The sequence below is a fragment of the Microtus pennsylvanicus genome, chromosome 14 (genome assembly GCF_037038515.1).
Source record: "Microtus pennsylvanicus isolate mMicPen1 chromosome 14, mMicPen1.hap1, whole genome shotgun sequence".
NCBI classification, from domain to species: Eukaryota; Metazoa; Chordata; class Mammalia; order Rodentia; family Cricetidae; genus Microtus; species Microtus pennsylvanicus.
In genome coordinates this window covers 35,306,544-35,330,513 of record NC_134592.1, presented here as the reverse complement: position 1 = coordinate 35,330,513, position 23,970 = coordinate 35,306,544, and the positions used below count along the sequence as shown (strand labels likewise).

The 23,970-nt window shown below is 41.2% G+C and overlaps 1 protein-coding gene across 4 annotated transcripts in view; it reads right to left on the bottom strand.

The window, feature by feature from the left end:
- Dcaf5 (DDB1 and CUL4 associated factor 5) overlaps positions 1-23,970 on the bottom strand; it is a 109,628-nt gene that overhangs the window by 22,083 nt on the left and 63,575 nt on the right. For all 4 annotated transcript variants that reach the window (XR_012907780.1, XR_012907781.1, XM_075948821.1 and 1 more), the window contains exon 7: positions 9,240-9,306. Coding sequence is in view for 2 of the 4 variants with exons in the window: in XM_075948821.1 (XP_075804936.1) it covers positions 9,240-9,306 (67 nt within the window). In the remaining 2 variants the exon portion in view is untranslated. The remainder of the gene's footprint in view (positions 1-9,239; positions 9,307-23,970) is intronic.

Sequence of the window (23,970 nt, the reverse complement as noted above, 5' to 3'; positions counted from 1 at the left end):
ATGTAACGTCCAGTCAGTTGATCTTATTTTCAGGATCACACACACAACAGGTGCCTTCCCATCCCATCTGAGAGGTGTGAACACTCACACAGGCATTTTCTTTACCATGGCAAAACCCTCAGTTCTATTCCTTCCTGTGACTTTCGAGGATCTTGGAAACAAATCCTATCAACTAAAGACAGTGACCTAACCCTGCTAGGTACAAGTTTACAGGGCATACGTCTTACAAATAGAAACACTCTCCTCAGCCCAGTCTGAAGTCTTACATGAATACCAGCCAAATCATTATGTCGGAATTATTTGCATTAAAAAATTTAATTTCTTTAGAATTTATATAACATTAAATAAATGCCCTTGACTTTGACTCACTCAGGACTCTCAGCATTTGGTATTCGCTGTGAAGCACACAGCAGGCATCCAGTTAATGTTGACTGCTTGTCATTGAGAGTCATGCAGTAATTGTGCCATTAAGGTTCATAATAATTAGTCAGCTTCCCTTACTAGCTCGTCTTAGTGTCTTATATTCAACAAATACAACCAGAGAGGGAAGCCATGCTTGTCCACAGTCCAGAACCAAACAGTTAATTTAGAAAGGCTGTCGGATGGATTAGGTCATTTCTCATTGACACAGTCAAAACAAAAACTCAAGGTGGCTTGCTTTGCTAAAACTTGCTGGATATTTTTTTTAAAAAAAAACAACTATGAATTAATAGCTAGCAATTAAAACTTAAGAGGACCAGAAGGATGGCTCAGCGAGCAAAGGGATTTGCTGCTCAGTTGTCCAACCTGAGTTCAATTCTCAAGAACCATATGGTGGGAGAGAATAAACTCCCAAAGGTTGTCCTCTGACCTCCACATGTGCCCCAGGCACATGGGCATGTGTGCTTGAAAGCAGATGTGTACACGTATGTTTATGCACAGATATAATAAATATATTCTTTAAAAAGTATAGCTATTATGTATACAAAAGAAATGTCAAGCACTTCTTTCTTTTTTTTTCTTTTTCTTTTTTCTTCAAGACAAGAGTTTGTCTGTTTAGTCCTAGCTGTCCTGGAACTAGCTCTGTAGATCAGGCTGGCCTCAAATTCAGAGTGCTGAATGCCTCTGCTTCTCAAGTGCTAGGATTAAAGGCTTGAACCACCACCACCTGGCAATACAAAGTATTAATGAAATCTGTTTGAAGGCTGGGAACATGCAGAGAGAGAAGTTACATCATCATATACTTCTCCAGAGCCCACCTGCCAGGAACTGCACACCCCACTTTAGCTGAGGCCTAGGAGTTGTCAACTGACAGTGGTCTGAAAAGGTTTCCACTCTGGGGGCATAAGTTGGAGTTTAAAAAAGCCCTGGAGATCTATGGCTCTTATATTCATATTAAATCTAAATTCTTGTGTGTGTGTGTGTGTGTGTGTGTGTGTGTGTGTGTGAATGGGTGTGGCTTACTCTTGCCATAGTACTCTGGGTAGAGAGATCAGAAGACAACTCTTTAACTTCTGTTGTCAGCTTGTGGGTTTGAGGGATTGAACTCAGGCTGTTAGGGCTGTACACAAGTATCTCCATCAGCTGAACCATCTTTCTGGCCTTCACAGTCATTTTTTAACTGTCCCTCAAATAGCTTCCATATAGAACTAAGATACATAACGAGTTCTAGGCTATCCAGTACTACACAGTGACATCTTGTCTTAAAAATAAATAAAATGGGTGTGGTGGCACATGCCTTAATCTCACCACTCTATAGGCAGTCAGATCTGAGTTCGAGGCTACACAGCCAGTTCCAAGACAGTCAGGGCTACACAGAGAAACCCTGTATTCACAAAATCTCCAAAACAACAACAAAAACCCAAGCTCCCCCCAAAACAAAAAAATTAAACAAACAAATAAACTATAAGCTATTATCAGGCAAAGCAGAGAAGTCTTCAAATTTTAAATAATTATCTGATTTAAAAATTACACACTACTGGGCGGTGGTGGCGCATGCCTTTAATCCCAGCATTCGGGAGACAGAGGCAGGTGGATCTCTGTGAGTTCAAGACCAGCCTAGACTTCAAGAGCTAGTTGGTATAGGAGGTACTTCTGTTTGCTTTCATTGGTTAATGAATAAAGACACTGCTTTGGCCTGATAGGGCAGAACTTAAGCAGGCAGAGAAGACAGAACTGAGTGCTAGAGGAAGAAAGGCAGAGTAGGAGAGAGACGCCATGGATCTGCAGCTGGAGGTAGACGTGCTGAAACTTTTCTGGTAGGCAATGAATTCATGGTGATACATAGATTGGTAGAAATGGGTTAAATAAAGACATAGGAGTTAGCCAATAAGAAACTAGAGCTAATGGGCCAAACAGTGACTTAATCAATACAATTTCTTGTGGTTATTTTGTGGCTAAGCTAGCAGGGTGGCCAGGATGAATGAGGGGGGGGGCTCTCCTTGAAACAATCGACACTCCAGTGTGGTCAACTAACTTCGCATAAAACCTGAGAGGGCTTAAAAAGAAATTCTAGACAATACACACACACACACACACACACACACACACACACACACACACACACACAAATATATCCTGACTCAGCAGCCACAGTAGGAAAAAAGTGACGGTTTTAAAATGCCGGCTTTCTGGGCTATGCTGCTAGTGTCACCAATGGCTCTTGTGGGAGACAGCATTTGGATGGGGTTTGTGAGTAAAGTGCAACAGCTTGCTTGATAGCAATGTGGACTCCCTGTGTGCCTGAAAGTGGGGAGGAGTGTGCACAGCTCAGAGGCACAAGCAGCTCTGCCATGCTGGACTATGCAGAGCGAGCAGGAACTACAATATTTATCATTTTTAAATATAAACTTAAGCACAGCTTAAGTTTTAGACTGGGTAGGCAAAAGGTGGTGGTACCATATTACCCCTACTAATGGCGTAACTTAAGTTTTTAAGAAGTGCTTAGCATTTTAAGAAGTGATCCTGGACAATAAAGAATTACAGATTCACAATAGGACATATTCAGACATAAAAGACCTCAAAATGGGTCATAGTGTTGGATAAAAGTATGTAGGCTTGGGAGAGAGAAGAAAAAAAGTATAGAGAGTCATAAAATAAAGTTAATGCTTTAAAAAAAGGGTAAAGTCTTTAAAGAGACAGAGTACAGATAATCAGATTAAAAGGAATAAAGAAAAATAAGCCACGTAAAAATGGAAAATTCGCAGAGTCTGGATTCTGTATATTATTGTGTTATCTTTGAATTTCTTTGACTGTGAAGGAGTTATGGATTGCTAAGCTAAACCAGCATGTATATGGTAAAGGTATCTTGACTTCAGAATTTGGGTCTAAGGACATGTAGCCTGGGAAAAGAGGTTCTTCTTTTGTTTTCACAGAAGATAAGAACCTGAGGATTGCTTCTACACCAATATGGTACGATAGACCATGCCCCCCTGAAAGGTTGCCATGAACACCCTCAAAAAATTACTTCACCCAACTGTTGACTGAGATGAACCTAGCACATATACACCATGAAAGATGTAATTAACAGTACCCCCAACCAGCAGGAAGAAGTATGGAAAGTACTATACCCATATTCCCAAATATTGTTTATAACTGTTTATTTACATTTAAAGGGGGATATGATAAACATATGAATAATTTGCATTGGTATGGATCTTGGTTTATTGATACAAATTTAAGGTCAATTTTGTTATATGTGTATAAATTTCTGATCTTGGTTAAGGTATTGTGATTGTGTAGCTCATTTAAAAATGTAATGTATAGGAGCTGGAGAGATGATTCAGCCATTAAGAGCATTCATTGCCTGCTCTGTCGGAGGTCCTGAGTTCAATTCCCAGTAACCACATGGTGGCTCACAACCATCTGTAATGAGGTCTGGTGCCCTCTTCTGGCCTGCAGGCATACATGTAGACAGAATACATACAGAATATTGTATGCATAATAAATAAATAATTTAAAACCATATAATGTATAATTAAGAAATATAGGTTAACAGGTAATCATCTATAATAGTCAAACTTATAGTCATTGTTAGTTAGATTTTCTAGCTATATAAAGATATATTTCAGTTAGGTATTCTTCAAATCTTTCAGGGATCTTCAGAGTACGGCATTTAAAATGTTTTAATAACTTAGGACTTTTCATGACAATGAGACACATCTGCTCTTTGCAGTACCAAGCTACTTCAAGAGGATAATGGGCATTGAAGAGACTCCTTATGGAGTTGGTTAGCCATTTGGGCAAGAAACTTCTCTTGTCTGGACTGCTTCATGGTATGCTGTAAAAACTTGAAACACAGAACCCACAGAGAAATGACTGCTGAAATTTCCTAAAGATGGAATGATTCTTTAGGGTTCCTGCTTCATGAAAGAGTCTGCAAGACATTCTGCAGGATACAGAAGAAAGTGATTGGCAAATTGCCAATATAGGCAGAACTGTCTTTGAAATTTCCTGCTTCACGAAAAAATCTGCTGGACACTATGGGCCTATAGGCTGAAGATGGATGCCCCAAAGGTACAGAAGAACTTTGGGTGATTGTACAGTCAGTGAGATGTCTGTCAATTCTAGAATTTTGGAAGTTGCTTACAATGCACTTCCTGTTTATTTAGGTAATATTATATCCTTCTGAGGTCTTTGATGGAGTTGAAGAATTTATAGGTATAGTTATAGTTCTCCTTAGTTATGATAAAAGATAAAGTAAATGTAAGTATTGTAACTGTAATTCTTATTTGATACCTGTTTTGTTATGTGTAATTTTACTATGTTAAAGTTAAAGCTTTCCTTTTTGTTTAAACAGAAAAGAGGAAATGGTGTAGGAGGTACTTCTGTTTGCTTTCATTGGTTAATGAATAAAGAAACTGCTTTGGCCTGATAGGGCAGAACTTAGTTAGGCAGGCGGAGAAGACAGAACTGAATCCTGGAGGAAGAAAGGCAGAGTAGGAGAGAGACACCAGGGATCAGCGGCCGGAGATAGACATGCTGAAGCTTTTCTGGCAGGCCACAACCTCATGGTGATACATAGATTGGTAGGAATGGGTTAAATAAAGATTAAATAAAGATGTGGGAGTTAGCCAATAACAAACTGGAGCTAATGGGCCAAACAGTGATTTAATTAATACAATTTTTGTGTGGTTATTTCAGGACTAAGCTAGCCGGGTGGCTGGGACAAACAAGCGGGCCCCTCTCCTTACAACAGCTAGTTCCAGGATAGGCTCCAAAGCTATAGAGAAACCTTGTCTCGGAAAAAAAAAGAAGGGAAAAATTACATACATGTATGACTTTAACAAAAATAATTTAATTACAACAATAGCAGAAGTAGAGAAAAAGAAGAAGACTACCCAGAAAGAAAAGGAAAGTCACACAGAAGACTAGAGAATGTTGATGGGTTCTGTTGGAGTAATGGCAGCAAGGCTGGATTCCCAAATGAGTCAAGATTACTAAAAATAACTGCAAAAGGTACTTTCATTTGATGCAGAACAAGATGATGATTAAAGGAACTGACTTTCTGTGACTGATGATGTAATGCTGGAGAGGCATACAGAGAAAGCAAAGCCCACAACTACCAGCTACTGAGGGAAACCACATGGCCCTGCCCTTGCAAACAGAGAAACCTGACACTGAGTCCAGCAATAGCCAGTGTGGAAATGATGGGCTTCTGGACAACTCAAGTATAATGTAAGTGGATGTGAGGTTTGGGGCCTCCTACAGCTTATATGAAATTGCTTTACTTTCTGGTTTGCTGTTACTTATTTTTAAGATGAGGTCTCACTATTTAATACTGGTCCACCTGGAAATCACAGGGATCCACCTGCCTCTGTCTCCCAGTACTGGGATTAAAGGTGTGCACCTGGCCCTGGGTCTGCTTTCCCAATCACCATGTAGCACACTTTAAAATCAATGAGGCAATGATTTTTTCCCCCCTTTGACCAAGTCTGACTACATCTGTGGAATCCACTGACTGGATTAACTGACACCCAGAGACAGAACAAACTCAACAGAGAAATCAGTGCAGCAAGAACCAACCTCACTTCTTGAGGAACTACAAAATAAGCTATCTCTGAAGATCATCCTGAAAGGGAATTGAGAGCTACCTTGCAAGAAGAGGAAGGGAAATCAGGGTGCAGGGAAAAGTGGGGACAGAGAAAGAAGACCATCTTCAAGTCAAAGAGAGAAACACAATCTACTGGTGGTACCTTGACCCTCTAACTTTCAGAAATATGAGGGAATAAATTTATAGAATTTTTTTTTTCCTGAGAGATGGTCTTTTTATATAACCCTGGCTGTTTTGGAACTCGCTATGCAGACAAGGCTGGCCTTGAACTCTGCCTCCTGAATACTGGGATTAAAGGAATGCACCACAATGCCTGGCTTTAAAATTTCTATCTTTTAATCTATCAGGTTTGTGCTATTCTGGTATTATAGCCCTGGCAGACTACACAGAAGACTTGGAAGATACCTCAAACCAAATTAAACAAAAACAAAACAAAAAACACAAACAAAATCTCCCATTCTGTTGCTAATTCCCATTTTTCTTTATATAAGTGTGAAAAGATTGAAGAGAATAGTTCCAGAAAGGGGAGAGGGTAATTTACTTTCTACTTTAAAAGTTAAAATGATTTAATAATTAAAAACACTGCAAGTCCAGGTAAAAGATCCAACTAAACCCAAAGGTTATTTCTCAGCTAATCAATGTGTGATCTGTGAGGGTGGGAAACTCCAGCTCTCCCTACTTGGGCAGACAGCTGCACATCTGGTTGCGCCTGAGAGTGAAGCTGCTTCTCTGCACTTCCACATTCCAGAAGGGAAGTGCTTTATAACTTTTTTGGTAATTAGACCACAGCAATTGGATTCACCTTACCCTGATCCCCATTTTATTTTTATTTTTCAATTTTTTGAGACAGGGTTTCTCTGTTAGCTTCGCTGACTGTTCTGGTTCTTGCTTTGTAGACCAAGATGGCCTCAAACTCACAGAGATCCGGCTGTCTCTGACTACCAAGAGCTGGGATTAAAAGTGAGCAATACCACCACCCGGCTGACCCCCATTTTAAAGGTTTGGTAGTGGTGTTATTCATTCAGCAACAGTCAAAGCCAAAAAAGTCTCTTAACTTTTGAGCACCAGACATATTTCTTGTCATACACTTGGCAGAGTTCTCTGCTATTTTTCTGATGACCATTTTCAAGTTTGATGCTACCCATGTATCACCTATAGCAGATGGTTGAGTTGAGCTGTCCTCAAGATAAAAACAAGTCATTTTTATGGCCGTAGGTAACATTAAATAGGTGAGAATGCCATTATTGAATGAACTCGAAATGAAGTTTGAGGGGCTGGAGAGATCACTCAACAGTTAAGAACATTCGTTGCTCTTGCAGAGGACAAGGTTTGATTCTCAGCACTGATATCATCTGTAACTCCAGTTCCAAGGAGACTGATGCCCTCTCTTCTGACCTCCATGTACATCAAGCATGCATATGGTACACAGACCAGACAAATATGGAGGTAAACACAATACAATAAGATGAATAAATCTTATTAAAAAATGAGGTGAGCGGCTGGAGAGATGGCTGAGGTAACTCCTGCTGCACTGACTGCTCTTCCAGAGGACTTGGGTTCAATTCCCAGCACCCACATGGCAGCTCACAACTGTCTGTAACTCCAGACATGTGCGTCCATGGGAGCGGACACACATGGCAAAACAGCAATGCACATAAAATAAATTGTTTTAAAAAAGATTTGCTTATGTTGAAAACTCAAGATGACTTAGATCCAAATTTAGGGAAAACTATAGGCTTTCGTCAGAATACATCTAGGCAAGTACTGGGTGCCTAGAGTACCAAACCTTAAGAAATACACCTCACCATCAAGGAAGCCCTTCTTTAGTAAACACCACCAATGAAGCAATCATGCATAAAATAGCAAGCAGGATATGTGATGGAGAAATGGTTCAGAAGTTAAGAACACTTCCTATTCTTGAGGAGGTCTAGAGCTCATTTCCCAGCCCCATGTTCCCAGCTCCACGGGATCAAGTCTCCAGGGGTACTGATACTCATGTGCACATACCTACAGTCAGACAGACAGACACACAGACATACATACACAATTTAAAATAATAAAAGATTTTAAGTGTTCTGAGGAAATTCTTTGAAACAGGATATAAAGGAAATTCCTAAGGTCTAAGGAAGGATTTTTAGAAGTAGGGTGTGGTGGCACATACAGACTCTAAGCAATCTGGAGATTGAGGATTCTGAATTTCAGGCTAGTCTGGAGTATATAGTGAAACCTTATTTCTAGGAACTACCTCCAATATCACCCATAAAGAGTGAATAAAATCTGGGTGTGGTGGCACACACCTTTAACCCCAGCACTCGGGAGGCACAGGCAGGTGGATCTCTGTGAGTTCGAGGCCTGCCTGGTCTACAGCGCTAGTTTCAGAATATAGCCAGGGCTACACAGAGAAATCCTGATGCAAAAACAAAAACAAAACAAAACAAACAAAAAAACCAAAGTGGGGGAAAAAGAGTGAATGAAAGAAAGGTTCTGGGATTAGAGATGCGGTCCATCTCTAAGGGGAAAAGGTAGAGACTCCAGCCTCCTGGTGTCAAACTGACAATCTGAGTTCAATCCCTGGCCCCACATGCTGGAAGGAAAACTGACTCTGGCAAATTGTCCTCTAACCTCCACACGTGTGTCATGGCTAATGTGCATTCATGAATGTGCGCGCGCGCACACACAGACACACACACACACACTCAATAAGTAAATGTAAAATAAATTTCTAAAAAAAAATAAAGAAGGTTCTTAGGAAAAAATATCTAAGCATGACTTATGCCAGATTTGACCATGTATAAATAAATGACCTGACTTCTTCTAATCTTTATTTTAATAATTCCCTTGGACATTTTCTGATAAACTGTTTATATTCAAAGAAAGAAGTATTGGGGATTGGAGAGAAGGCTGAACAGTCAAGAGCACTTGTTCCTTTTGCAAAGGACCCAGGTTGGGTTCCCAGCACCCACGTGGTGGCTCATAATCACCTATAACTCCAGTCCCAAAGGACTTTATACTTGGGGACACCAGACACACATATACATATACATTCATAACAGGCAAAACATCTGTACACGTAAAATGAAATAAAAATCTAAAACAATGTTTTTTAAAGAAGTATATTTATCTCTTGTGATATATTCTCTCAGGGAACTGCACACCACAGTCCGAGAGAGCCAAGCAGAGTGGCACATCCACAGGGGGACAGACTCACCTGCTTCTGGATCTGCAGGAATCTTCCACATGTACAGGTTGAAGTCATCAGAGCCTGAGAGGATATACTGTTGGGACAAGAGAGACACTGTATATACTATTTTATAACTGGAGAGATAACTATTCAATTACATATATAATACAACACATACTATATAGCCTTGTGATATACCTACATCATTCTGTAAAGAGAAATTTTATTTAAAACAGGCAAAAGCAATTGCTGTGTAAGCCTGATAACCTGAGTTTGATCCTTAGATCTTACAGTGGAGGGCAAGACAGGTCATATGCATTGTGTCCCTGTTACTATTTCACTGTTTCCCTCTGTCTCTCCTCTCTCTCTCTCTTTCTCTCCACACACACTTTTAAAAAACAATATAAACTGTTATATATTAAAGGAGTCACAAAGCAAACAGCCTAGTACAAATATTTACAAATCACAAGGTAGAGAAAAAAAAACTCAGGATCTTCATAGAGATCATTAACATGAGGTCAAGCATCCTAAATGTCACTGTATTCCCCTGACATCCTAGAGCAGCAAGCTGTCCTAAACCCAGACATGACTTAGTGCCAAGGACATGACATTGTTTTTATGTAGTGATTTCCAATTGCCTAGTCTGAAAAGGGTCATGATGGCTAGATCTAACTAACTAATCAGACTCATAAAAACATATTGGGTGCATCTTTGGCCCTCATGACTTTCTTTGAAGCTAGCCTAGTGCTCCCACTGATCCTGTCAAGCCTGTATTTTCTTAATGGAACCTAGCAACTTGTAACCTACATGTTTTACAACACTGCCTATTTAATGTAAGTCCCTGAGAATCCAGGTGTCACTTTACATGCCTTTGTAAGCAACAGAGTAGCTTGCAAACCAGCTGATCTGGGTTAGCATGTAGTGAGTAAATCTTTTCTGTTAATCTTGTGAAATTACTGGGTTACTGAATTCCAACTTCCTAACTGCAAGGAAAAATTTCAATTCAAGTATAACATGTCATCTTTAAGTTTCCTAGTCAAGCAAGCTTACACAGTCATTTATCAGCCACTTAGGTGATAGATTAGGAACATTAGGGTCTCATCTGGGTTCCACCACTCATTCTTGGAGAACGACCAACCTGGCTCTCTCCTCTCATTTAGCAGATGAAGGTGCTAAATCAGTACTTTCCCCTCGGTGCCCTGACTCTTGAGGAAAGCATAGCTTCACTGTAAATGTCCTACCTTCGCCTTTCACTTACATTCTTCAAGATTTTTGAAGGCTAGTAAATGATTTTTTTAAAAACCATAGTAAGAGTCGAGACAAGATCAGTGTGAGCGCTAGGTTAGCTTCAGAGAAAGTCATGATGGCCAAAGACACAGAGATGGTTCTCCTATAGCCTGTGGGTTCAACTGGTGTAGCTCCCTATCCCTTGGGCTACCTTCTGCCTGACTGCCGACTGCCAGGCTCCACATCTCTTTGCCAAGGCTTTCAGCCATCAACCGAAGACTAAGGAGAGCAGGCTCGTGAGCAGTGCAGCTTCCTGTGCTGACAGAAGAACCTGGATGCTGAGGATTGTGCTTTACAGCTTCCCCCTCATGCAGACTCAAACTGCTGGTGGGCATGGAGGTCTCTTCCTCCCCTCACACTCTCTGCTCTGCTCCTGCTTACTGCATTTCCAAAGAGTGAGTTACACCTGAAAACTGAACTACTATAAGACAGAGGGGGGATCCAGAACACAAAAGAATCACGAACAGAATCACCTAAGAATTACATGCATGTATATACATATGCATAGAATAAAACTCACAGTCAACATCTCATTGCTCCATGTTCTGATTAAAAGACACTGTAAACCTGATATTGAATTCCTGCTTTCTTCCTTTCCCAAACTAAATAAACAACAACAACAACAACAAAAATGCATACTAAAAAGGTACTGCAAAGCTTTGCTTATTGGAGATCTTACTTTACTGAAGCATCGGTATTTTGCTACTTGCTTAGTACTCACTGGGGCAGAGCCTGGGAATGTTAAAGGAACCACCCAGACAGAACGCTGACTCAGAAGACAACCTTAGAAGGAAGAAAATGCTCCCACAGAGTTAGGCCTGTTAAGCTTTAATATGGTAACTCCTCAAACACACAGAAAATGCTTGGAATGCTTTAAATGCTTTTGGGGATAAGGCAAGTCCTGATAGCCTTAAAACCTCTCTGCCATCTACCAGGACAGAACTGCTTGGGATAATTTCTGGGGGTGGGGGGAGTGGTCGCGACCCACTGACATCTAGTCAGACTAAGTAAATGCTCACCAACACTAGAATTACAAGATGCCCTGAGGAATTATTTATGTCATTTAGTGGTTGTCTGTTGGACTCCTGCCAACATTAACAGTTGGCTGCCTGGGATACTGTTAACTGGGAGAGTCTGAAATAAAAATGAGTTCATTCTTTTATTCTTTAAACAAATATTTATTGAGTGTCTACTATGTGCTGAGCACTGTTCCAGGGAAGGAAATACAAAACTGGCCAAGAGAGACCTTGTCCCTACCCTCTTGGAACTATCATCTTATATAACATGGAAAAGGGGAACAAAGCTAGGAACAAGAAACACATCCATGATGTTCCCAGGGTGGGTAAACACTAGAAGAAAAGCGAGTCATCTGGGTAGAGAAGCTAGGGAGTGGTGGGGTAACTGGTTTCCGTTTTATGTACGGTGCTCACAGAAGCCTCTCTGATAAAATGGCATTGTGAGCAATGCTCTGAAGGAAACGAAGGAGCAAATTATGTGCATATCTGGGAGAAGACTATTCCAGAAAAGGGCAGAGAATTCTGGGATATTTCAAAATATAAATTAGCAAACTGTGTGTAATGTCTCAAACCAGTAATCTAAGTGTTCAGAAGGCTCTGAGGCAAAGAGCTGAATGAGGAAGATCCTAGACATAAGAGTTCCAGATCAGCCTGAGCTACATAATAAGATCCTGTCACAAAGCAAATAAATAAAAAGCAGAACGAATTAGGTAGCCAGTGAACCTGGGGCTCCACACACGCTGAGTGTGCACTCTACCACTCAACCCTTTCCCAGCTTTTTAAAAACACTGTCTGGAGACTGGTCTTGCTAGCTTTGCCCACGCTGGCCCTGAACACGTCTCACAGGCCTTTGTCATTGGGCCCTGCTTTTTTTCAAAGCTGTGCAGGAGATTATTTCAAGTGGGCCTGGAGCAGGGAGGCATTTAATATTGCTACAGAAAGAATGTCCTTTCCTAGGGTTGCCTCCTAGGACTGGGATGCTTGAAGCCTGGCAAATGGTTAGTTGTTGCTCAAGGCACCAAGTCCTGGTGGGCTCTCTTAAGAGCATTCTGCTTTGGGGTACAATGGAAGCTGAACAAGAAACAAAGGCAGAAGAGCTCTAATGCCAGTCACTACCAAGAGAAAGCTACAGTGTATAATCTCATTAATATTCATGAACTATAATAATCATTTGGACTAAACTATAATAATCATTTGGACTAAATAATAAAGCAAATTCTTAAGTAGTGAAAACAGGCATAATTTCTCTTTCTCTTGCTATCTCTTTTTCCATACTGCTGGGACTGAAGACTGGGCCACCATGATCCAGTTTTTCACATGGGTTCTAGAGCGTGCTGGGGGTCGGGTGGGGTTGTTGGAATTGGGTCCTCATATTTACATACAAGCACTTTAACAACCCAGTTATCTTCCCAGCTCTAATAGCCTCCCTTTATCTTGATACCTAATTTCAATTGGGCTTTTAAAAATTATTTTGGTTTGGTTAAATTTTAAGAAAGCATCTCATACAGCCCAGGCTGGCCTTGCACCCCTGATCTTCTGACTTTATTTAGCCTCTCCCTTTCCTCTTGACCATCCTCTGCCTCTTTCTCACCTCCTCCTCTCTTCATCTGCTGTTTCTCTCCCTCCCTCCTTCCCTACCTCTGTTTGAGACAATATCTCACTATTAGCCAAGACAGGCTTAGAACTATCAGATCTTCTGCCTCAACCCTCTTTGTAAACTTCACAGTAATCTGTGGGATTTTCCCACAGTGATGTTTGGTTCTTTATTTAAGTGTGTGTGCGCGCTGTGCATGTGTCTACCTGTATCATGGAAGACATGTGAAACTCAGAGGACAACTTTTGGGAGTTGGTTCTCTTTCTACCATGTGGATCAAAGGTTGGCAAGCTTGGTAAGCTATGTCACCAACTGGCCATGCGCTGATTCATTTCAATGTTCACTAAGAGTACAGTGGAGTTTAACCCAATCCTCTGCCAGTACAGAGAGTACTACCATGATCAAGCAGAGGAGGTCCAACAACCACTCCTTCACAACACATCAGAAGAACACCAGAAACAGCTTGACAAAAAGATTACCCCACAGGCAGTGGTACAGGCTTATTTGTCCCGATACTCTGTCAACTCATTAACATGTATAGAAACAGTCACTGGGTAGCACTCTTTTGCTGTGATAAAACCCAATATTTGCTCTAACAACTCTTGCCCATTTCTTCATCTCTCTCTTTTAGATTAAAAAAAAATTTTAAATTATGTGTATTTGTGAGTACAGGTACATGGAGAGGCCAGAGGAGTCTCCCTAGAGCTGTAGTTAGTTACAGGTGGTTATGAGCTGCCTGATGTTGATGCTGGGAATTGAACTCAGGTCTTCAGGAAGAACAAGCTGTGCTTTTAAGCACTGAGCCATTTCTCCAGCCCCTACTTTTTCATCTTTCTTTTAAAAAAAATTTAAAAATGTATTTTATGTGTACAAATGTGTACCATGTACATGCATCAAATCCCCTGAACTGGAGCTGCAGATGGTTGTGAGCCACCATATGGGTGTTGGGACTCGAACCTGGGTCCTCAGAAAGAGCAACAAGTACTCTTAACCATTGAGTCATTTGTGATGGTTTAAACAAGAACAGTCCCCATAGGCTCATATTCTTGAATACTTGGTCTCCAACTGGTAGAACTATTTAGAAAGGACTAAGAAGTGTGGCCCTGGACTGGCTCAGCAGTTAACAGCACTGGTATAGGAGGATCTTCTTTCTATGTGTTGCTTTCATTGGTTGAATAAAGAAGCTGCCTTGGCCTTTTGATAGGGCAGCCCTTAGATGGGTGGAGTAGACAGAACAGAATTCTGGGAGGAAGAAGGCAGGCAGAGAGCCGCCCACCATGAAGCTGCCGGGTCAGACATGCTGAATCTTTCCCAGTAAGCCACAACTCGTGGTGAGATACAGATTATTAGAAAATGGGTTGAATCAAGATGTGAGAGTTAGCCAGTAAGAGACTAGAGCTAATGGGCCAGGCAGCAATTTAATTAATACAGATCTCTATGTGGTTATTTCAGGCATAAGCTAGCCGGGCAGCTGGGAACTGGGCGGTATGAAAAGCAGCCCGCACTTCCATACTACACAGCACTGCCTGCTCTTCCAGAGATCCTGAGTTCAATTCCCAGCAATCACATGGTGCCCTCTTCACACATACAGGCTTACATGTAGGCACTGTATAAATAATAAATAAACCTTAAAAAAAAACCCAAAGAGGTGTGGCCTTTTAGAAGGACGTGTGGGTTTGCTTGTTTCCCCCCACCCCCCGCATCACTACCGTGGATCAAGATGTGAGCTCTCAGCTGTTCTTTCATAACACCATTATGAACCCTAACCATGCGAAACTGTAAGCCAAATTCATTTCTTTTAGAAGTTGCCCTAGTTATAGTGTTTCAGCACAGCAACAGACAAGTAACTAAACACCATCCTTCCAGTGCCCTCTTTATCTCTTAAATAACAACTTTCTCTAGAAATTTCTTTCTATTTGCAAGGTACTTTTACTATCTTAGAAGCTCAATCAGGAATCACCCAAGACAAATGCACACACACACACAATTTAGTAACTTAAAGTTCAAATAAAGATCTAAATTAGACCTACTACAGAAAACATGATTTCACAGTACTATCTGGAGTACAGACAAATTACTAGTAGCTACACTGTAAGTTTTATATGATTTTAGAAATATCGTTGCCAACAAAAAATAATCTATCCAAATTCAAAGGAAAAAAAAATCAAGAGACAAGTCAAGCACTAGACACTGTCCAGTTAACACTCAAAAAGGTCTCAACAGGCCTTTTAGTAAGAGGAAAATCTCTTGTTGTTCTCTTGACAGCTACATGGATGGATGGATGGATGGATGGATGGATGGATGGATGGATGGATGGACAAGCACACACAAAATGTGTGTGTGTGTGTGTGTTATGCATGTCTGCATAGCTTTCAATATTCCTCACCATCTACTGAAGGAAATATATCAATTACTACTCATTGTGTGTTGATCAATTTAGAGTTCTCTCCAAAGACTCCTTCCACAATAATTGATTAATTATTCTCCAGTAAATGGCATGTCTGTCTAATTAACTGTATTGACTAGGCTAGAAAAACCAGATGGCTCTTTTGCCAGGATCCATAATAGAAGAGAAATAACTATTTTTATTTAATTAAACATAGCTCTTTAGTTTCCCTGACCTTTGTTAACAGGGGAAAAAATAAGATAGCACAACTTGTGGCACACTCCATTAGAGATCATTTCTAGAGAAGGGTTCGCTACTTGTGTAAATACAATTTACACAATGTGATTATACAATTTATTTATACTAGTACCTGACACAAATATTATCTAAAGCATTAAAGGAAATTTCTCTGGAAATGGGCAAGTGAGAGACTTAGTTGGTAATAAGACAAATAGAATTGCATTGGCTCTTAATGAAAACATACACATATGTACATGCAGAGGACAAGAGCATACACACATGCACACGCAGAGGATGAGAGCATAAGCCCATCACACGCAGAGGATGAGAGCACATGCACATGCACACGCAGGGGATGAGAGCATACGCACATGCACACCCAGGGGATGAGAGCATACGCACACGCAGAGGATGAGAGCATAAGCCCATCACACGCAGAGGACGAGAGCACATGCACATGCACACGCAGGGGATGAGAGCATAAGCCCATCACACGCAGAGGATGAGAGCACATGCACATGCACACGCAGGGGATGAGAGCATATGCACATGCACACGCAGAGGATGAGAGCACATGCACATGCACACCCAGGGGATGAGAGCATACGCACATGCACACCCAGGGGATGAGAGCATACGCACACGCAGAGGATGAGAGCATAAGCCCATCACACGCAGAGGACGAGAGCACATGCACATGCACACGCAGGGGATGAGAGAGCATACGCACACGCACACGTAGGGGATGAGAGCATACGCACATGCACACCCAGGGGATGAGAGCATATGCACATGCACACCCAGGGGATGAGAGCACATGCACACGCAGGGGATGAGAGAGCATACGCACACGCACACGCAGAGGATGAGAGCATACGCAGATGCACACACAGAGGATGAGAGCACACTCACATGCACACGCAGGGGATGAGAGCACACGCACATGCACACGCAGGGGATGAGAGCACACATGTATGTATACCCAGGGGATGAGTGCATATGCATATTCACACCCCAAAGAGGGACATATATGCATATTCATACCCTAAGAATAATAGTTTGGGCTGGGTGGTGGTGATGCACACCTTTAATCCCAGCACTTGGGAGGAGGAGGCAGTGGCAGGTGGATCTCTGAGAGTTTGATTGAGGTCAGTCTGGTTTACAGAGTGAGTTCCAGAACTGGTTTCACAGCTACTGAGAAACCTTGTCTCAAAAAACCAATAATAGTAATAATAATAATAATAATGATAATAATAGCTTCACATGTGAAATTATGTTATTTTTGTTGTTTTGGATCACTTGCCATTTCAGCTCTATTAAACTCCTGGAATTCTTTGGTTTATTAATAACCAAACTTTATGAGGTCTAAGTAGGAAAAATATGTTAATAAAGAAATATTCCATAACAGCAGCTGATAATATTCAAATAATCAGTAGGGAAGAAAACTTTTATAAAGAGTACTGTCTGATCAGCAGCTGCTGCTATAAGCCAGAAAAAGCTTGCCTTATTTGAAGACAAGAATTTGTATAAATTTATTTTGGAAATCCAGGTTTGGGCAGAAGCAGAATTAGTCAAATGGCATCAGTACCCAGTCTTCCTCACTAGCCACAGTTCTGACAGCCGGGGACTGGATTCTCTCTCTCACTCTAGCCCAACGATATTCATTATTCAAGGCAGGCTCTAAACATTCTCAAGAAGATGAATCTCCCTTTTCTTCAAAGCTTGAGGAAGCTGGAAAAAGAGGCAAAGCTATTGATTGACTGAGCCATATGTTGAAGGAGACTGGCAGGCAGAGCAGGAGCAGTATACCTGTCCTGCTTCATTAGTGTCTGTCCATACTCCTAGCTAAGTTCTCCTTCAAGGAGAACTGTTAGGTCGTGTTACCAGACCGCAGCAATTCCACTTATTCCTAACCTAAGAACAAATCCAGATTACCGTGTGTTCTTTTTCAGCCAAACAGTTATTAATTAGACCACTTCTAGAGGGCTTTCCCTGATTTCTAAGTTCTTAACTGAATCAGCAAATGGACTGCAGGATGAACCTCTTTGTTCAAGGTTGGTAATAGCTGAGCACCCAGATCCCAGAGGTCCGGGAAACCCTTATTATTATCTGCATATATTATTATGTGGTTATATGTACTTTGGCGGCGGGGGGTGGGTGGGTGGGCAGTGTGTGTGTGTTCTGTGTACCCTTGACTATCCTGGAACTCTGTAGACCAGGTTGGCCTCAAACTCAGAGGTCAGTACTCTGTCAAGAGCTGGGATTCAAGGCATGTTCCACTATAGCCCGTCAATATGCACTTTCTGACAGTGTTCATGGCTCTCAGATTTTCAAAATGGCCCAAGGTTTAAAAGAATTCAAAACAGCTGATTTAATAAGCAAGTTCTCTTCAATCTACCTCCCCACCTTGGTACTGAGGGTCAAATCTTAAGACCTCACATATGAAAGACAAGCATGCTATCATTGAGCTACATCCCTTCCTAGCCCTCCTTTAACTTTTTATTTGGGGATGGTAGAATCCTCCTGCCCCAGCCTCTGTGGCAGCTAGGACTACAGGTCTGCAACTGGTTAAAACAAAATCCTCTAAAATATTCACTCACAGAACATGGTTGCACATGTCTCTGATAGAGGTAAATGGATCCCCATGAGTTCGAGGCCAGCCTAGTCTATGTATCCAGTTCCAGGTCTGCCAGAGCCTCACAGTAAGACCATGTCTCAAGAAAACAAAACAATAAAACAAATAAAAAATATACTCCCAAGTGGCTGGGGAGATGGTCCAGAGGGGGAAAGCACTTGCCATGCTTGCAGATGCCCAGACCCCACATAAGAGTCACCTCTATTCTGGGTATGCCCCTAGAGGAAAAGGAAGGGCACGGGGGCCTCCCATTTCACACTTACACAGAAGAGGAGACCCCATCTCAAACAAGGAGGGAAGGTGAGGAAACAACACTTGGAGGCTGTCCTCCACAGAAGTGCTATGGCACACGGACACACACATAAAAACAAAAATTCCTTTAAAAATTCACTCCCTAAATAGTACATACAGGGAATTCATTGACCATACGCTCTGCAGTTCTTCCTCATTGGCCCATGAAGATCACTGGATCTTAGCAACACAGGAGGCAACATGACTGAGAAAAGGCAACAATCACAGGAAAGGAAGTGACTTTAATCCTGGGTTAGTCCTACACTGCCAGCCATTACAAATGACTCTTGGCCTTACTTTCAAGGAGGATGAAACCAATGCTACCTAGAGGTTACTATGTGAAGTCAAATACAAGAGAAAAAACAGGAAGCAAGGAAGTAGAAAAAATTAGCCAAATCACACAAAGCAAAGGATGGAACCTAAGAGTTAAATTTTCCTGTAGAAAAAGTCCTATGAAGAAGAACATATCACATGTAGGGTCAAATGAGTGTGTGTGCTGGGAGGAGCGGGGGACAGAGTCATAGAAAGTAGAGCTACAGTTTACAGGGCGGTCTCCAGTCTGCTGAGTTCTTACACAGACATCCTTGCCATCCATCCTACACGCACTACACCAACAGAGAGAGGGTGAGCAGTGACGTTATGTCTGAAGTCAGTTCACAAATTTGTGGTCATTTTGTTGGGCTCATGGGGTACAAAGACAACTCTTTGGAAGAAGAGGGCAAACAATTTCATTGCCATGATTTTGGGTGTCCTTGCCAACTGTCAAATCCACAAGAAAGAGATCCCAATGCTCTGTCCCCCTGTTGCTCAGCCTTTTCAGAATACTTGCCTATATTCCCCATTCCTCTTTCAGCAAGATAGAGACAAGCTGGCTTAGCCATTAATTGAGACTAAGAAGTTTTTAAATAATCAGCATGTCCATTTCCAGGTACCCAAGCTGTTAGCAGGAAAGCTGGACTCAGGCTAGGACAAGTGTCATTTAAAGAACTGTTCAAAAGAAAGCGATAAAAGGCAAGTTCTGCCTGAGTGTGCGCCAGCAGAGCCAGCAGGTGGAGTACGAACATTCTTTTAACCCTGGATACACATGGGACTACAGAGCTTAGAACAGAATGTAGCCAGTCCAGCTTCAGGAAGGAAACAACAAAATGTAAGGACTTGTGAAGAAGAGACAACTTCTGAGCTCAGGCAACTCCTAGAGGAGGATGCTGTTTAGCTGCAAGGTCACTCACTAGACCCTAAGACTAGGTGTACTTGCTGAAAATCAAGTCCAAAAATGGGGCGGTCAGCCTGTGCTTATAGATAACCTGTGCTGCTCAAGGGAGGATGCTGAGACTGGGGGATCATTTTAGGCCAAAAGTTCATGGTCACAACGTAGTGTTGATAAGTTTATTTAACTATGTAAAGACTTGTTACATTTGTTTATGCTGCATTTGTTTAGCGATGTAAAGATGTGTTGCTTTGCCTGCCGAAGGCATCTGATTGGTCTAATAAAAAAAGCTGAACAGCCAATATAAAGAAATAGGTGGGACTGCTGGGTAGAGAGAATAAATAGGAGGAGGAACCTAGGCTTGACAGAGAGGAGAGAGAATGAGAGAGAAAGAAAGAGACACACCTAGGGCCAGTCAATCAGGCAGCCACCAGTCAGCCAGACAAGGAGTAGGACATACAGAATGAAAGATAAAAAGCTCCAAGGCGGTATGTAGATGAAGAGAAACAGGTTAAATTACGTTATAAGAGCTAGTGGGATAAACATAAGGTCAAACATTCACAACTAATCATAAGCCTTCGTGTCATGATATGGAAGTTGGTTAGTGACCAAAAGAAAGCCTGCTACAATATAGTGAGACTGTGTCCAAAAAAAAAAAAAGCTCATATCTTTTCTTTTCTTAGGGTTTTGCTTCTATTGATATCCAGCAAACTAAATGCTACTGTAACCTAATCTAGCAGTGAATATTATTAAATTTGGATATTTCAAGTATACCACAGATAAACAAACCATGCATTTGTAGCCTAAAGCAGGGAAGTCAGACTATATAGAAAGCTTGGAATGAAATTCAAACCATGCAAGGTCATGTTAACTGGCCCACCATAACATTTACTGGAGCATAATAAATGTTCACCAAACATCTGTTTTATTAATTTTAAAAGGTATAAAGCTAGGAAATGTTTTCATTCACCCATTAATCAGACAGACCATGAAGCCAAACATGAGATAAAATTTACTGTGGAGTATGGCACAGAGATCTCATGGTGGCCCACATCAGAACACAGATAATACACAGATTTGCTCTATCACTACAATGAGGTATCAACTCCAGTGTTTCTAAAGAAAATCACCTTGTTTTGGCAACACAGGCTGCCATAGCAGTGATGGACCAAACAGTGGATGCTATCCTACTTTGACAGAACATAGGCTTTCCACTTAGCTAGCTTCCACTGCTTCTTAATGTATACTCCAGACACTAATATTTACAGTTTGTCTTACTTCACTCAACCATAGCACAAATGTTAGTTGTAGGCACACATGTGGCGATTTGGGCACCTTACCTTTCTGAACCTTAGCTTTCTCAAAGGGAAGAGTTGGTTCAGAATGATCTCTGAAAGCTCCGTGGTTAGAACTTAAAAGACACAAAATGGGCTCAGCATCATTTCATACTTTATTTCATGAGTCTAATTTTTCAAAATATTAATTTCATTTTGAGGCAAATGGACTACTCAGTGAACCCAGGATGGTAAAAAATAAAGATAAGTTCAGGCCTTCTGGCACAATATCTGGATCCATTCATGGGGCCTGACTAATCGCCTGTCTCAGATGGATGGGATCATCCATGTTCATCCATTCCTATTATGGAAATTCTCAAATTCCTCCCTGGGATGATTACCCAGCCTATGACTAAATGAAGAGTGCACAGCACAGTGCCCCAGGCTGTAGGAGTTTTCAGAGTATAGACATAGGAATGATGTCAACATAAGTATGGATGCAGTGGCAAATGCCTACAATCCTACCCACTTAGAAGGCTGAGACATGATTGCAAGTTTGAGGCCAATATATTGAGACCCTGTCCCAAACAACTTAAAAACAGCAAAAAAGATCCTGTCTGGACTAGAGAAAAAAAAAAAAACAACTCCCAGTTGTACAGATTGCAGTGAACTGGCTGCTGCTGAGTAAGCCCTGACTGTGGAAGCCAGAGCCTATGAATCACCTTTGAGAGACATGTTCCAAGACTAGGACAGTAAGTCTGTTTGGCACTTAAAACTGTTTGTACACTTAAAACTATAAGCTTAGTTGACGACTTTTCACTGGATTCGTTCAAATCAAGGCCTTTAAAATTTGACCAGGAGAAATGACTATCAATCCTGATTTACAGTTGTTGAAGCTTTCTGTCCAGAGCGCTAAATACCACATATTGATCAAAGTACTCAAGAGTCACTTTGGCAAGCATTTATTGTGCTCTTACTACATTCTAGGGCTTGGAGACAAGACAGTGATGGGTTAGCTATGTTCTTAGTCCCTAAGGAGTGAGCAGATATCAAACACAAATCTATTTCCTAATCCACTGGGTCAGACGTCTCTGATAATCTGCAAGGGAGATATAAGTAGGCTGAAGACTTATTAAAAGCCAGAGTCAATAACTTTTATAACCTGTTCATGCTAGAAAAACCATTTACTGTAATCAAAATGCAATGCAATTTATCAAAGACACTATAATGTCTCTATATAAATTCCCACTAGAATAAAAGTCATAATTATGTCAAATCTGAATAGAGAAAAATCAAAAGGCACTCAACGCTTTTTATCACTATATATTAATCTACAAGGCAAAACCCAGTCTTACGTTGAAAACACTTTACATGGCTCTGCTCTGGCAAACCCACCCAAGTGTCTCTGTACATGCTGAATATTTACGATCTACCAGATCATAGTTTCCCAATCAGGGAACACGTTCCCCTTTAAAGGGGCATTCGGCAGTGTCTGGCCATTTTTTTGTCTCTTAGGAAGACAAATAAGGATGACATTATTGACATCCATTGAGGAGAGGCCAGGGATGCTGCTACCCATCTCACAAAGCACAGAACAAACCATCATAGCCAAGACTCATCAGACCAAATACTCATAGTGCTAAGATTGAGACCATGGTCTTACATGCTCTACACTGCTCTACATTGCGGCAGAGGCCTTTGATGTGGGTGTTTTAAGGATACCATAAAGACAGGCTTCGGACGCTGATGTAGTCTGAAGAAAACGCAACATCTACATTTTTTTTTAACCTATTTCATCTTTCCTTCAGCCTATTTTCTTGGCAGTAAGAAGCTATTACATTTACTACATGTTCATATTCGTCAATGAGAAAAGAATTACATGCATAATAGGTTAAAAGATGATGGAAAAAGATTAACAAAAACAATGAACAAAGGAAAAAGGGAAGAGGAGGCCAAGTTGGCATTTCCACAGTAACACAAACCAAATCAGCCATTCTATATAACAGAAAGCTGAATCTGATCACTTCATCTCTAGAACATGACTTTTCTTTGCACTCAAGAGAAAACTTATGTCTCAAGGTGTGGCTCATAGAAACTTCTCTAGCATGCATGAAGCCTGGGTTCAGCCCCAAGAACAGCATCAATTATGCTTGGTGACTTACACCTATAACCTCAGCATGTGCTCAGGAAATGAGGAACGAGGATTAGCAAGTGTAAGGTTTTTCAGCTACATGGGGAGTTCTAGGCCAGTCCGAGCTATATAAAAGCCCACCTCAAAAAAAAAAAAAAAAAAAAAAAAAAAAAAAAAAAAAACCACCAAGTGGAGAGCTGGAGACATGGCTCAGTGGTCAAGAGCATTTACTACTTTTCTCAAAGGACCGGGGTTTGGTTCCTACCCATTAACTCTAGTTCCAGAGAATCCAAAGCCCTCTTCTAGCCTTTGTAGGCTCAAACATGCAAATGGTGCCCATATACTCACACACACACACACACACACACACACACACACACACACACGCAATTTTTTTTAAGTCTATAATACCCCCAGGCAAATAAAAAACAAAATCATTTAGGTTCTGTAGCCTTCCCTAGGAGACAACCCTTATCTAACTGAGGCCATCTAGTGGTGCTCAATGAGGATTTTAAATTAGTAGGCCCTAGGATTCAAACTGAGAATAAACCCTAAATTTGGGTATCTATTCTCTACCTATAAAAGGTGTCTATTTTAGGGGGCTGGAGAGATGGCTCAGAGATTAAGAGCACTGATTGCTCCTCCAGAGGTCCTGAGTTCCATTCCCAGCAATCACATGGTGGCTCACAGCCATCTA